This window comes from Corvus moneduloides, chromosome 17 (assembly GCF_009650955.1).
Source record: "Corvus moneduloides isolate bCorMon1 chromosome 17, bCorMon1.pri, whole genome shotgun sequence".
Taxonomy (NCBI): domain Eukaryota; kingdom Metazoa; phylum Chordata; class Aves; order Passeriformes; family Corvidae; genus Corvus; species Corvus moneduloides.
The window spans coordinates 13,957,959-13,972,294 of record NC_045492.1 but is presented as its reverse complement, the minus strand read 5'-3'; the positions used below and the strand labels follow the sequence as shown (position 1 = coordinate 13,972,294).

The 14,336-nt window shown below is 52.7% G+C and overlaps 1 protein-coding gene across 5 annotated transcripts in view; it reads right to left on the bottom strand.

Annotated features, from left to right (window-relative positions):
- Window positions 1-14,072, bottom strand: part of NFATC2 (nuclear factor of activated T cells 2) — an 80,701-nt gene extending 66,629 nt beyond the window's left edge. For 2 of the 5 annotated variants that reach the window (XM_032126896.1, XM_032126895.1), the window contains exon 1: window positions 6,743-6,899. In XM_032126896.1, coding sequence (XP_031982787.1) covers window positions 6,743-6,899 — 157 coding nt within the window. Of the gene's footprint in view, window positions 1-6,742; window positions 6,900-13,765 lie in introns of those variants that run through there. The other 3 variants (XM_032126897.1, XM_032126898.1, XM_032126899.1) reach the window with 3 other exon arrangements.
- Between the last annotated feature and the right edge of the window lie 264 nt (window positions 14,073-14,336).

The following is a 14,336-nucleotide window of genomic DNA, read 5'->3' as shown; positions in this document are numbered from 1 at the left end:
ATTCCCACGGACATCAGCTCCTGGAGCTGCCCCAGCCTGGGAGCTGAAGAATATTTGTCATCACACAAAAACATGCAAAACACTACCAGGATCTGTGTATGTTTTTAAAGACTTCAGTGTATCCAGCAGGAAATACCCAAAACAACTCCACAATTTGGGATTAATTCACACCATCTGCTCGGTCTGGGCACACATCAGTGCATGTCACAGGCAAAGAGGGTTTCATTTAAATATTTAAATTACTGTTCCAGCATTTTCTCTAACTCCTACATGACATGAGACAGCAATTCCCTTGAGAAAATATACAGAAAGCCAGGCAGGAGGAGCTGACTTTGCTTTCTGCAAAAGTTGCGGAAGTTCCTAGTGAAGCTTTTACATGCAGAGAGATTTTAACTTATTTTCAGGGGATTTCTGTTCATTTTTAGGAACTGCTGAGCCTTTGTGTTTAGTGGGAAACCCCAAGAGCCAAGCAAACAAACCAACACACAGAATGTCTAGGGCAGGAGGGGAGCTGCACAGGACAGTCCAGCTTGCACATTTCTTAAGGTTCCCTCTGGCTTTTAATCCCAGCACACAGCTGCTTTGGGGATAGGAAAACAGCAACGAGTCACTGAATTTTGAGCCAAACATATTTTTAGCACCGTTGATTTCAAAGCTTTGGCACTCAGGAATAGTGTGTCATCCCCATCACTCAGGTCTGTCACATCAAGCCTCGAGATTGCTGCTGAGATTCACTCTGAACAGACCTCGTCACGTCTCCAGAATGAGCAGAGTAACACACCCCCACAGACCCAAAACATTGCTTCCTCCGCTTTGGGAAGAATCACCCTGATTCCAGCTGATGCCAGGGAGCAAAACCAGCACCAAGTAGAGCCAGGCTGGATGCCAGGCTCGAGGCAGGATTTGTGCAGGGACCAGCAGGAGCAGAAAACCTCTCCAGGCTGAACAGCTTCACATCAAGGAACAGGTGACCCTTTCAGTTCCCCATGCAGCACAGCCGCAGCTAAAGCTGCCCCACCACACACGTTAAACTGAATTATCTGTGCCAGATACAGACAACAGGTACGGAACCAAAACTCCTCACACCACACCGAGCAGCAAATCCACTGGGGGTGGGTTCACGTTGAGGGGTATGGGAAAAGCAAAGGTGTCTGTACATGCACGTGTAACATTTAAAGTGTGCTGAATAACAAACACACCCCCCCACCCACAGTGACCGCCCATCAAAAACCGGGCTTCAGACAACCCACATTTTCTTTGCTTGTCCCTGAAATACGGTGTTTAAAAGAGCTCTTTCTCCCTTGGCACTCGGGCTCCCGGAGGATCCACGTTCCAGGTATGAATAACAAGGCTCAGACACGCAGCAAGCCGCAGCCTGCCCCTGCCTCCGCGGGCACTGGGACAGCTCACCCCGGCCGCAGCCCCTGGCCAAGAAAACACCCACAGCTTCTGTGCAGCAACAATATTTACTTCCCCCCACTGTCAATAAAGCGGGATCGTGGGCACGGCTGCAGACAAACCCTGGGCTGCCTTGAGGAGTGCCCAGAACAGCGCCGGCCGTGCCCAGGGCTGAGCTGCGATCCAGGGGAGCGGCTGCAGCCCTGACTCATCGGCACGGCTTCGTCAGGAGCCCGGCCTGGGGCTTTGGGGAGCTCTCCCGGCCCTGCAGAGCTGCAGAGGCACAATGAGATCACTGTCCCGGCCGCTCCTGCCCACGCCGGTGACGTCGCGGTCTGTCCCCACGGCAACGCCGGGGATGCTACAACGCGAGCTCTGACCCCACCGGGGAGGGAAGCGGCCAGACGGGTGAAGCAGCAAGTGCTGCTCCCAGAAATAAACGGCTCTTCCACGGAAATCGGCAGGAATTCTGCTTTTTGCTTCAGCAGGAGGGGACTGGCTACTCGCTCCCGGCCAGCTTGGCTGAGACAGGCTGGGGTCAGGAGTCTGCTCGAGGGAAGGACAGACAAGAGCCAGCAGCCCCAGGAGAGGAGGAGCATCACCACCACCAGGAGCTCGCTTTTGTAAACAGCGTCAAGCTCCTGCCTTTGTGAGCGGCAGAGGAGCAGGGGATGCTCGCCAGCAGCTCAGCTGCTTTCTCTCTGCGCTTGCAGATAGCAGTGGGAACACGGAGCCCAGGACACAGAAATGGCTCCAGGAGGTCAGGGCAGCAAAGCTCACAGTGCCGGCCCTCTGCCACACTGGGGATGGCAGGGAACAGCCCTGCCACCCTCTAGCTGGGCTCCCCAAGGAGTGAGAGCCCTGCACCCCTTACAAGAGAGCAGGTATGTGATGGATCAGCCCAGCAAAGGTGTTTTCCGAGGACTGAAGCAACCAGAAAACCTCGGTGCCCCAGAGATACAGCTTTGATCCTTGAAGGCTGTGCCACCTTCAGGAGTTCATCAATTCCTACATACTGCATCCCAGAACACAGACTGGGATATTCCAGCAAAGCACTGTCCTCTCCACTGCTTTTCTCATGGACATCTCACAAACAGCTCCTCAGCACGGGCAGCTCCAGCACTTCCCCCCTCCCCTCCCTGCACTCGGGCATTTCCCAGCCTGAGGTTTCAGTGCAGATTCACCCTCTGATTCAGTACCAAAAGATCCTTCTGCTTTGACAGGGGGTTAAAAGAAAGCAAGTTTCTTAGCCAAGCAACACTGGCATCTCCTCATGCTCTCAGTCAGCTTTGGCACTCAACTCCCCTACCTAGAGCAGTCTGACCCCCAAGCCCTCTAGGATCCCACCCAAGCTGCCAGCTCTCATTCCCCCTTTCTTCCACAGGTTTTACCCACGCCTGTCTCTCTTACCAGGGCAGGAAATGAAGCAGGGTTCTGGATGCTGCTATACTGCAAATAACCACCAAACCAGCTCCTCTGGCCCAGGAAGGGTGCAGGGAGCTCCATCAACCAGCTGGAAGCTGGGCAGCCTCCCCAGGTGAGGGGAGGCCCTCAAGAGTACCCTTAACAACCCAGGGAGAGTTGAACCACAGGTGAAAGAGATCAAGGGATTTCGGGCTCGAAGGACTTAACCCTTGATTTACCAATCTCCTTTTCACACATCTCTGAACGGCAGAAAGGAAAAGGAGGAGGCTCCCGAGGTTCCCCAAGCCCAGGACCACAGCAGTGTGGGCGCACGTGGCTTGGCGAGGGCCACCCTGTGCTGTTTTAAAACAAGGCAGCTACTTCAAAGCCATTCAGTCAGCCAAATGTGACCGTGCCAATTAGCATGAAATTAGGGAATAAAGGCTCGCCCGAGTGGCTGCATTCCATGCTGGGTTTATCCAAACCATCCTCTAGGAAAAGCTAAAGATAGCCCTGTGCAGGCCAGGGAGGGCAGGGGCACAAGTTGGGTTTTGACCTCACATCCGCTGGCTGCAGCTCCCAGGATTTAACTGGAGCTCCTCATTTGCATAAGTAAAAGAGTCGATTTTCTTTTTTAATTAACTTGCTTATTGTCATTTGAAGGGGCCAGTCCAGAGCTTCTTTGCATTTTTCAAAAGCTGAGTTGTCTGTTATTTACACTAACTGCTTGGAAGCTCCAAGTGAGAGCTGGTTTCCTGAGTGAAATCTGGAATTCTCTGGTAGATGTGCATATTTGTTTCTTTACGGCAGGGCTGAACACTGCCTCCTGTGTTCCTGAGCCAGCCCCAGGACCCAGCTGCATGCACTTTCAGTTTTTTTTCCTTTTAATAGTTTTGCATCTGGGAGAAGAAAAAAAGGAACGAGGCAAATTATTCAGGGCTTGACACCTACAAGACATGGCAATGTCCCTGGGAGCCTGTCTACATACAAACAAGCATTTAGAGGAATATTAATATTTATGGATGCTCCCTGCTTCCCCTCTCCACACTACACACACACAGACCTTGTAGATTCATATCACCAGATGCAGTCTAAGAGTCTAATGAGCTACAGAAAGAGCCTGAGCCTAGAGAAAATATTCTTTCCCATCTGCATTCTTACCTGTTGTCTCAGGGCAGGATTTTGTCTGGAATCTTATTTAAACATGGGTTTTGTTTGGATTTGCAGAACAACCCTCAGAGGATGAGCTCCCAGAAGGGTTGACCTCAAACATTAAAAATTATGTGGCAGCTTTACCTCTCAGCAGATCATCACACAGTGAACACCCAATAAACCTGCACGAAGGGAGCTGCTGGAGCAGAGCACTGTCTGGATTTTGGTATTTCCAGCTATTTTGTCTCTCATAGTAGCCAACAACAGGTGTTAGGAAAGAACACACAGAGTAGTTATCAGAACATACTCCTCCGGGAGCGCTGTTTGTAGGAGCTCATTTGCAAATGCTCATTAACTCTCTGTCAAGCCTCTCCACTAAGAAACAAGGACGTGCAGCACCTTAGTTTAAAATAAGTTAAAATTTGGCATACCACTGCCAACACCTGCACAGGAACCCTGCAGGGAATGCATCCACCACTTTTTTGTTTAAAGGACACAGAAACATCCTCCATGGCCAAATGAAATCACAGCTTCAACCTGAAAGCACAGTGTGTGCCTTGCCCACACTCCCCAAATCCTGTTCACCTGGGCAGGCCCCTGAGTTCAGCAGATGTTTCTTGTTTGCAAATCCTGAGAAGATTGCTAATTAAAGTCTGGCAAGTAAAGGTAAAAAGCACTCTGTACAGCACTGCTGCTTTTGGACCTGGTTGGCTTCAAGAGGAATATCTAATATTAATAATATTGACTATAGGATTTTTATTGACCCTTCTTTTCCCTGCTGCTTTTATAACAGTCCGTGTTCCTGTTGTCCCAGGCACACACAAGCACTACTGAATGTCAGTCACTTTCAGGAAGGAAATTTCTGGCATTCCCATGACAACAAGTTGTGATATAGGTCCTACTTTTAAAACACAAGCTTAGATTGTGTTTCCACAATTCCAACCTTTAAAAAAATTGTTTATCAGGAATAAACATTCACCCCAATCCATTCCTAGAGCCCCAAATTTACGCTTTTTCCGTATTTTTTTAATTTAAAAAGTCCCTTTTAGCGCGCTTATAGATTTGTTATTCTGGGACTTGTCATGAGCAGTGGGTGGAGCAGACCAGACTGGGAGGACTCCAAATGCAGGAACCAGACTGAAGTGCTGGGACCCACTCCTTTGGTTTTGGTTCCACTTTGAATCCTCCTCTGCACAGGACTTGTTTGCCCAACTGCAGTTCAGATGAGGGCAGAATTGCACGTGAACAATGAGCATCAGTTACCACCAGCATGAGGATAAAGTCCTTCCTCAGAATTTGAACATTTTCTGCTTTCATGTAAACATGCTTTAATCTTCTGTACATTAAAGGTCACGGATGTATCCTGGATTGCTTACAGACTGGAGCTGGTGCCTTTTCAAAGCCAGGGAGAATGTTCTCCAGATTACAATGCTCATATATATGGTCATGATCTTTTTCTTTTTTTTATGCTAATGATTTCCATCTTTGGAACAAAATTACTACTAATTATGGTTTCCAGTCACTCAAAAGTAAAGAAAGCAGGCTCAAGAAGGAAGTTACTTCTACAACAAGCACACACTGCTCTGCGTTTATGTGGTTTGAAGATTAAACTTTCTACCCCCCACCTACGTACAATCATATTCTGTAGAACTTCCCACTTAAGGCTTCACAGCAGCATTGTTGTCTACTGTAAAGATGTGAACAAACCAGCATCTGAAGCTTTCACTGAGATTTTGCATTAAATAAAATACTGAGTGTATTTTCATTAAAAACATTAACCCCTCCCCACTGTGGATTTATTTTAGCATGGTTTGATCTACGTGAAACCTTGAAAGAAAATTCAGCTTTGTCCATCTGATGGCTTGAACCGTCCTCAGTCAGCTTCGATGCTGGTGCACATCTGTACACTTAAACAAGGACACAGGGAATAAAACTCAGCAACAACTCTCCATTTCACTAATGACACCACGATTCAGGCCCCAAAGGTCTCCTCCTTTAGAGGAACACAACATCTCTCTGAGATGCCCCAGGGAAACACCACCTCTCCACTGTGCAGAATCAAAACCGACGTATCTTAGAGACAACATCCCAACAAATCATTCCTCTGGGTCCTTTTCTTTTGGCTTTGTCGGTTTACACAAATCTACATTTTATGGGAAGTATCCCTGTTTAGTATCACCAACAGACAGAATTACCATTTAGAAAGTCAGGGAACACTTGTCACTGCGCTTTTAAGTATCACAGCATCAGCTCAGAAAAGCAGAACAGTCTGCAAATGTTTCTTTTTTTCCTCAATTTCAACTTAAGCTCACGGCTTTGTCCCCGTCCCGGAGCCAGCTGTGCCGAGCTCGCTGCCATCCCCGCAGGAGGCTCGGGCTCACGGCAGGCAGCAGCTCCTCGGGCTCCACGCCCCAGTGCTCCAGCTGCCTTCGAGCCTCCAGAGCACGCTCTGCCAGATGCTGACGGGCAGCAAGTGCCTGACCGAGCTGAGCTGAGCTCCTCCGCTTCGCCCTTCCAGCCGCGCTCATTCCCGGCTGCCCAACTCTGGGGACAGCAGCGATGTCCCCCAGCCGCTCCCGGACACCCCATCCCGGCATGGAGACCGAGCCACTGGTCCGCAGTGCCCCTCGGCAGGCACCTGCCGGCACAGCGGCCCCGCAAACGCGAGCGGCCCGGCCCCGCCTGCCGGGCTGCCCCGGGCGGTGCCCGCCGTGCCCCGAGGAGCTGCCCGCGGGCTCCGCCGCGCCCGGGCGGCCCCGCCGCTGCTCCTCGGCGGCTCCTCACCAACCTTCGATCGGCTTCAGGTAGTCGTAGTCGAAGAGGATGGAGAAGTCAAACTCCTCCTGCGGGCTGCCCGGCCGGGCCGTGCCCGGGCCGTGCCCCAGGTCCCCCTCCTGCGGGCCGGGGTCGGGGTCGGGCCCGGCCGCGGGGCCCGCAGCGCTCATGGCGGCGGCGGAGCGGGGCCCGCCCGGGGCCGGGGGAGCCCCGAGTGCCGCGGCCGCGACCCGGCGGTGCCTCCGAGAGCGAGTGCCGGGCGGTCACAGGGCAGGGACAACGGAGGGAATAAAGCGAGGAAACACCGAAAATGCCCCGGCCAGAGAGGGTGCGGCGGGCGCGGTGCCCCGAGAGCTGTGCGGGCGGCGAGCCCCGGGCGGCACGGCACGGCACGGCACGGCACGGCACGGCACGGCACGGCACGGCCCGGCACGAGGGGCCGAGCGGCAGCGGGGCAGCTTCCTGCTCCTCGCAGCCACCTGCGCCGGGGCCGCCCCGGGGGAGGAGCCGGCACCGGCCCGGCAGCACCGCACCGGCCCCGCGCCCGGGCAGAGCGCCGGCCGGGCTGGGAAAAGCGGGGCTGGGAAAAGCTGGGAACGGCGGGCGTGCCCCGGCACGGGAGCCTCCTGAAATGATCCCCTTTGGGCGAGCGTCCCTGCCCTGTTGCCCCAGGTCGGGCATGAGCGGGTGTCTCGCACGCAGCCGCCTCCTCCCCAGCAGCGCAGCCCCTCTCTGCTGAGGTTTCCAGGGTCCCAGCAGCTCCCGGCAGCGCAGGTGCTGCCCTTGCCTTCTCCAGGCTTCACACATCCCACGCCATGTGCTCTCGCTCCCGTGGCAGGCTGCGGCAGCAGGCGGGTGTCTGTAAGCACAGGACAGCCTCCCCCAGCTGGAGCACCTTTAGAGGCATCAGGTTCATGGTGCACAAGGCCTCTGTTCTCCTCCTGCCTCTCTCACAAACAGCGTTTCAGAGCACGGGCGCTCGCCACGTTCCCTGCTGACCACAGCTGGGTGCTGCCAGCTTCCCCAGGTCCCCCCAGCCACCTCCACCACATTGACTCCATTCATCCCACCTTCCCCTGGCCCTGCACAGGGTGCTGGTCACTGCCTCCCGACAGCCTCCTACCCCTGGGATGGCTGCTACAACCAGCAGTGACTTTACTCGTGGGTAACTGGAGCCCCTGAGTTTGTGTGCTCAGAGCATCTGTGGTCAGAAGGCTGCTCCCTCGCTTACCTGTTTGTATGGTGCCCTTTATGAGTGTGCAGATGGCTGTCATCAGGTCTGTGAGTTTGAAAAATGCTCCTAGACTGTAGACAGGTCAGGGAGGCAAAGGCAGAGGGACCAAGATCATTAAAAAAGTACTTTGGTGTTTACTTCAGCTTGTTTTTATTTGCTAAGCCTGTCAGCACGACGGCATTAACTGCAAGACAAATCCCACCCTACATTACTTGTCTAAGGCCACAGAAAGGCTGTTTTAAAGCACACGTGAACCAGAATCTCTGCAATTGGGCTTATAACCTGCTGCCTTTCTCATTAATGTGTCCAGCCAAGCAATGACAAATTGCCTTCTCATCACACCCTTTTGCTCCATCCCTTGCTAGTCAGAGGACAAGAACTCAGACTTTCCCTACACTTTGCAATCAGGTTCTACACTGAGTTTCTGAAGAAGCCCAGTACTGGCTGGTTCCCCTACAGCTCCTGGCGTGCATCAGGGACACCTCTGGGTGAGCAGAAACACCACACAAGGGCTGGGGCTGATAGGGCAGTCAGGGAGCAGCCAGACCTGCTGCGAGGCTGCATCAGGCCAGGTGGGCAGCAGTCACAATGGAATGAGGCCTTGTGACATTGAATTGGAACTGGAAAGTACCAGGGGATAGGGAAAAGTGGCCGTCAGAGAGGGCAGGTGATCCTGTAGACAGGATGTGCCAGGGTGTTCCCTGAGGTATTTACTGAGGCTGCCAGCCCCTTGGGGAACCCGTGCTGCTCTCTCCAAGGGCCTGGTTTATTCTGAATTGTTTAAACATCTATTAAATTGGATTGTTTATGTCTGTTCTCCAGTGATCCTTACCATTTGCTGAGCACTGGCCTTTTATCGTTGGCTCTTCTATTTAAAATTCATTAGAAAAACAAAATATACTTGCTGATCTTGGCTTAGCACTAAAGAGAGCTGTCATCCTCCCAGCTAACACGGCACGGAGCATGATTGGAGAGCATCGATTGTATTAGCCACAGAAAGAAATGACACAAACAAAAACATTGGGCTTTTTAAGTGAGATATGGGTGATTGGCAGGAGGGCAGGGGGAGACGACCCTGACTTCTGCTAAATCTCTGTCCCATCCTTTACTTCCCAGCTTGCCTGCAATCCATTAGGCATCTGAAGTTACAAAATTATCCTCAGCTACTCCTAGGATTAGTAATACTCCACAAGTGGAAAATGTACCTTTTGCTTTCCAAGAGGACCGTGTCATGCGAAAGAGTTTCGCTGCTAACACGTCTAATCATCAGTTCTGACTCTGACCAGGAGTGAGGGTGACAAGACAGCAATGAGAAAAGTGTTAGAGAAATGTAGGAATTAGCTCAGCTTATAGGATTCGGGGTTTTTTGCCCAGCAGACAACTTGACAGATGTCAAGGAGCAAGAGCCACCAGGCATTAATCGAGTGTGTCCCTCGTGCTCCCTCCTGCAGCTCTCAGGGCAAGTGAGGACACCAGTCCCATATGATCACTACTCAGAACCTATAGGAATAAGAGTTTCCACATGCTCTGAGTGCACGGAGATGTGAGTTCGAGCGCTCTGTGGGCTGGGTTTGAACCTACCAGTGTGTTATTTAGAGCAGAAATGTTGCAAATGCACAAAATACAGATCTGGCCTAAATATTAGAGGCATGAAGCCATTGCTAGGTGCAGGCAGCTGCAGAATTGAGCTCAAGTGACAGCTGTAGTTTGTGGAGCCTTCCAAAGGCTGAGTGGAGTTTAGTTTAGACCCAAACCAGGCTCTTGAGCCCACAATGAAAATAAAACATTTTAAATTGTTTAAGTTTTAGCTGTTAATAACTACATAACTGACAAGTACTGCCCACGGTCTGTCATTAATAACCGGTGATGAAGAAAGGCAGGGAAGACTTAAGTAGACTGTGGGCTCTTCAGCCCGATATATACACTCAGAAACATCATCCAAATCAAAGAAATAACCCAAACAATGTCACAAACGCTTCCCAAAGCTTAATTTCCATTAGGGCTGGAATGAAAGGCTGGAATAGAGTGTCCAAAAAACAGAAACACTGGTTGGTTTTCCTCAATCTCAATCTTTCTCACATCAGACCCTTCCTTCCTCCAAGGATCCTCCATGCATTTCTCCTGTATCCGGGATCATGGAGACTGGTGCCAGCTCTGCCTGGGCTCTCAGCACCCACACTGAGATCTGGGAGTCAGCATTAACTCTGGGGTTTTTTCTATACAGCTGTTTTCATGAGCCAAAAAGGTGTTTCAAGAGCTGAAGCAAAGTCTGTCCTTGGCAGCATTAACAAAAATTGCAGCCACGTATGCTTGCAGCAGGCTCCACACAGAGCAGAACTGGAAATACACTGTGCTGCCATTTCAGGGAACTGCAGAATGGAAGGAGTCCTTTTCCACATAGTTGGACCCGTGCTGGCCTTTGGCAGGGCTGTACCTTAATAAAACTTTAAAAGTATGTGAATGCTGGACTACCTAGGTACTGGGGGACGGGGAATCCAAAAACAAAGCTAAAAAGAGCCCTTCTAGTGTAATACAAACTGTGAGTTAGGAAGTACTTAACCTATTTCTCAGTGTTTAAATGCATTGCCAATGTAACTTCTCATTTACTATTTTCACTTTCTGCTTATACTGCCCCACTGTATTCCCTGGACCAATAACTTCATTAATGCAAGGGATCAGAGGATGCTCCGAGATGAAGAAACTTTATTTGCTCTCAGAAATGGGGTGTCTGTGCTAATTATTATTTGACCCACACGACACATAATTTACACGGGATCTCTAATACTGCAATACCTTCACGTTAAACTTTTTTAAAGAAAAAGAGAGAGAGAAAAGTGGATTAAGAAAGCTGCATGTCTATTTAGCTGCTAAAACCCAAAGAAAATATGAGTCAATGCTGTCTTAAAAATCGAAGTGTTCTAATGGTGTATGTGGCAGGCATTAGAAATTTAACAGGCAACTAAAACTTGCACATGGACTTAATCCAAGCTCTTTAAAATGAGCTCAGACTGTGAGTGGCTGGTTGCTTGGTCTGGAGTGTGGGGAGTGTTATTAGAGAAAAAAAAAGGAGGGAGAGAGAAGGGAGAAATATCTGGTAGTTCCTTTGAGAGGCACATGCACACACACTACTTTTCAATTTTGGGGTCAGGTTGAGTCAGAGATATTACCCCCCAATTTCAAGCTTAAAGTGGTTTGGCAAGAAAGGACAATGGAAAAATTGCTCATATCTCCACGTTCCCATTAAGTTCTGAAGTCTGCTGGGCAAACCAAAGGAATGCACATATCATAGTTAAAAAAAAAAAATAGATTAAGCCAGTAGTGGAAAAGAAGTTCTAGGATATTATTATCCTTGGCTATTTTTTAAAAAATGAGTGATGAAATTTCACTTAGAGTATCTATTGGAATATTATAAAAGAATGCTCCAGTTATGACAGTGTCCCATCTGTGAATGTGATTCCTGCCCTGCACAAAAGACTCTGGAATCATTTGCTGACTGTAGCTGGTGTAACTGCGTCCCACAGGACAGGCTGGCCCAGAGAAAGGTCAGGTGGCAGAATTAACAGCTGTGGGACCACAGGATGACACGGGGACCGTGGTCACCTGGGGAAGATCTCTGCTGTGGCTGAAACTTGCTGAAGCCAAAGCAGCTTTTTGCTGGCAGGGTGTTTGTGCAGAGCCTTCATTCCTCATTCTGAGCCTGCTCTAATCATAAAAGGGGATGAGGGCTTAAAATTATTAACACATCATCATTTACACACCCTGCATTAGTAAGACTCTAACACTTTGTTGTGGGTGCAGGAATCCTCCCAAAGGCAGAGACTGATCCCAAAAGTGCCATGCACTATTAACCCCTTGCAGTTCCATGCTGCTTTTTCCTTGTGGAAACGTTGGGAGCAGCCTTGTGACACAAAGGCAAGCTGGGGGCAGAGACTGCTCCAATCACCCCTGCACCCCTGACAGGAGCAAGCATTTGCATAAGGCAAAAATGCACTCTGGAGCCCGGGAGCATGTTCTTTCTGGAGCATCTCAAGGCTCTGTAGTGCAGCTGAGTGCACTGCTACACTGCCTACTGTGGTCTCAAATATTCGATCTAGAAATAAAAAAAATAAATTAGTGCTTTTCATTCTGGGCTGTGACTGCAGGGCTCTGGGGAAAGCAGAGCTCCACAGCACTGGAAGGGGTTGTGGTGCTGCCACTGGAGAGCTGCCCTGTGCTTTGCTGCACTGCTGTCCTGCAGCAGGTGAGAGCAGGATCACTGACAGGAGCATCAAGTCTCCTCATTCCCTTTGCTGCTCTTTGCAGCAAAATAACTTCCGCGGGCTGTTCTGAGAGTGACTAAGAGCAGCTGGAGCGCTCAGGAGACAGGGAGTTTTGTCTGGAGAAAGCCGAGGAGACACGAGGCAGGGCAATGGCCTGATCCTAAGGCTACAGTATAAAGCCACTCAAGAGTCTTTCCATTGGCTTGTTCGAGAATCGGAGCTCTCGGATGATCCTCTTTGGGTGTAGGTGTTAACGAGTGTGTTTTGGCAGGTGCCCGGGGAGCTCGCTGCGGCAGGAGAAAACAAACAGCCGCTACTAAGGGCCCCTCAAAGGCAGCCCTGCCGCGCTCCCTCGTCCCCCGGAGCCCGCTCAGCCTCCGCGGCCCCGGCTCTGACTCAGCGGCCGAGCGGCGCTGCCAGCGCGGGCGGGGAAATCAAGGATGGAGCGGCCCGACGGAAAAGCCCTTCCCTTCTGCACCTCCTGCCGCTTCTCCCCGCACCGGCAGCGCTGTCAAAGCCGAGCTCACCCCCCCGCCCGCCCTCCCGGCGGCGCAGCGCTCCGAGCGCCCGGGGGAGCGGGGCCCGGCGGGGGCAGCCGGGCTCGCTGGTCCGCGGGTGCGATGCAGGAGCGGGGCTGCGGGCGGCCAGGGCTTCCCTCGCGCCGAGCATCCTCCGCCCGGACCCGGAGAGCCCCGCACGGCTGTGCCCGGAGCCCCCCGCCCCATGCCCCGCTCCGGGCGAGCCCGACCCCCTCCGCCTCCGCACGCCGGCCGCTCCCACGCCGCGCCCTGCCCTGCCTCGGGCCCGCAGCCCGGCGGGGCGGGGCGGAGGATGCCCGAGAGAGCCGCAGCATCCCCCGAAGGCTGCCCCTGTGCCCGGGCGGCAGCGGGGACACCCGCGCTGCGGAGGGGATGATGGCTCGGGCCGGGGCGGCCGCGGACGGGGCTGACAGCGGGGCAGGCTCCTCCTCTCGCCGCGCTTAACTCTTGCCTCCTCCAGCGCCCCGCAAGCCGCCCCCAGCCCCGACCCCCGCCCGCCGCACGGCCCGGCCGCGCCCCCACCCCCGCCCCGCGGGCACCGGCCCCGACGGGACCCCCGGGCACCCCCGAGCGCCGCGGCCGCCGAGCCCCGGCCCGGCCCGGCCCGCGCTGCCGCAGCCTCCGCCGGGCCCGGGGCAGCGCCGCGGCGCCCCGAGCCCCCACCTGGGCAGGCGGTGCAAGGGTTAAGCGGCCGGGTTAGTCAGCGAGACTCCTGGGGTGATGGCTTGGAAGAGGAGAGTCCCTCTGGCTGGAGTTTAAAGGAGGCTGCTCCAGACAGATTAGTATCGCCGTGGCGGATCGCTTCAAACCAACCCAAACCTAAAGGCAGCCCAGTCCTTTCCCCGAGGGCCCTTCTCGCCGTGAACCCCTCCTGCCCACCCCGCCTGCCAGCGGGCTGGAGCCGCGGCACGGACCCCGGGCCGGGGAGGGACCTGCCGAGCCCGGGAGGGGAGCGACACAGGGACACACACAGAGCACACAGACAGGCAGCAGTCACACCCTACCTTGATCCATAGACCTCATGATGTGGTGGTAGTGTACCAGCCTGCAGGCAGTTTCTCGCTGCATCAGGAATTAAAAAAAAAAAAAATCAAAAGCAGAAAAAAATTTAAAAAAAACAAGAAAAGAAAATCTCCTTTAAACCATGTTCAACCAGTGCCGCCCGGACAGAGGGAACCCCTCTTGCTCGCCTCCTCAGTAAGTGTTTGGAGGTGCAAAGAGGGATCCGAACTGGGCTGAGCTTGTTCCTGAAGTGAAGTCAGTTCTCTGCTCTGAGATGAGGGTTACTAGAGAGGGAAAGGCCACTTCCTTCCCTGCTCCGAGTGTTTATAGTCTTTGAATGCTGTAAAATAACGGGATTCCCTCACTGTTTCCTCCTGTTTATCCCAGTGCCATGGAAACCCCTGGATCGCCTCCATCTCCCAAACTGAGGGCTTTCCTGCAACTTCACACTCAGGAATCCATGACGTCTCCCAGCTCCGGGCCAAGGCAGCTCTGCGGCTTTCTCAGTCTGCAGCACAAGCACTTAATTGTTGAGCAGAAAGTTAGAGAGCGAGTAAGAAAGAAATATGGATG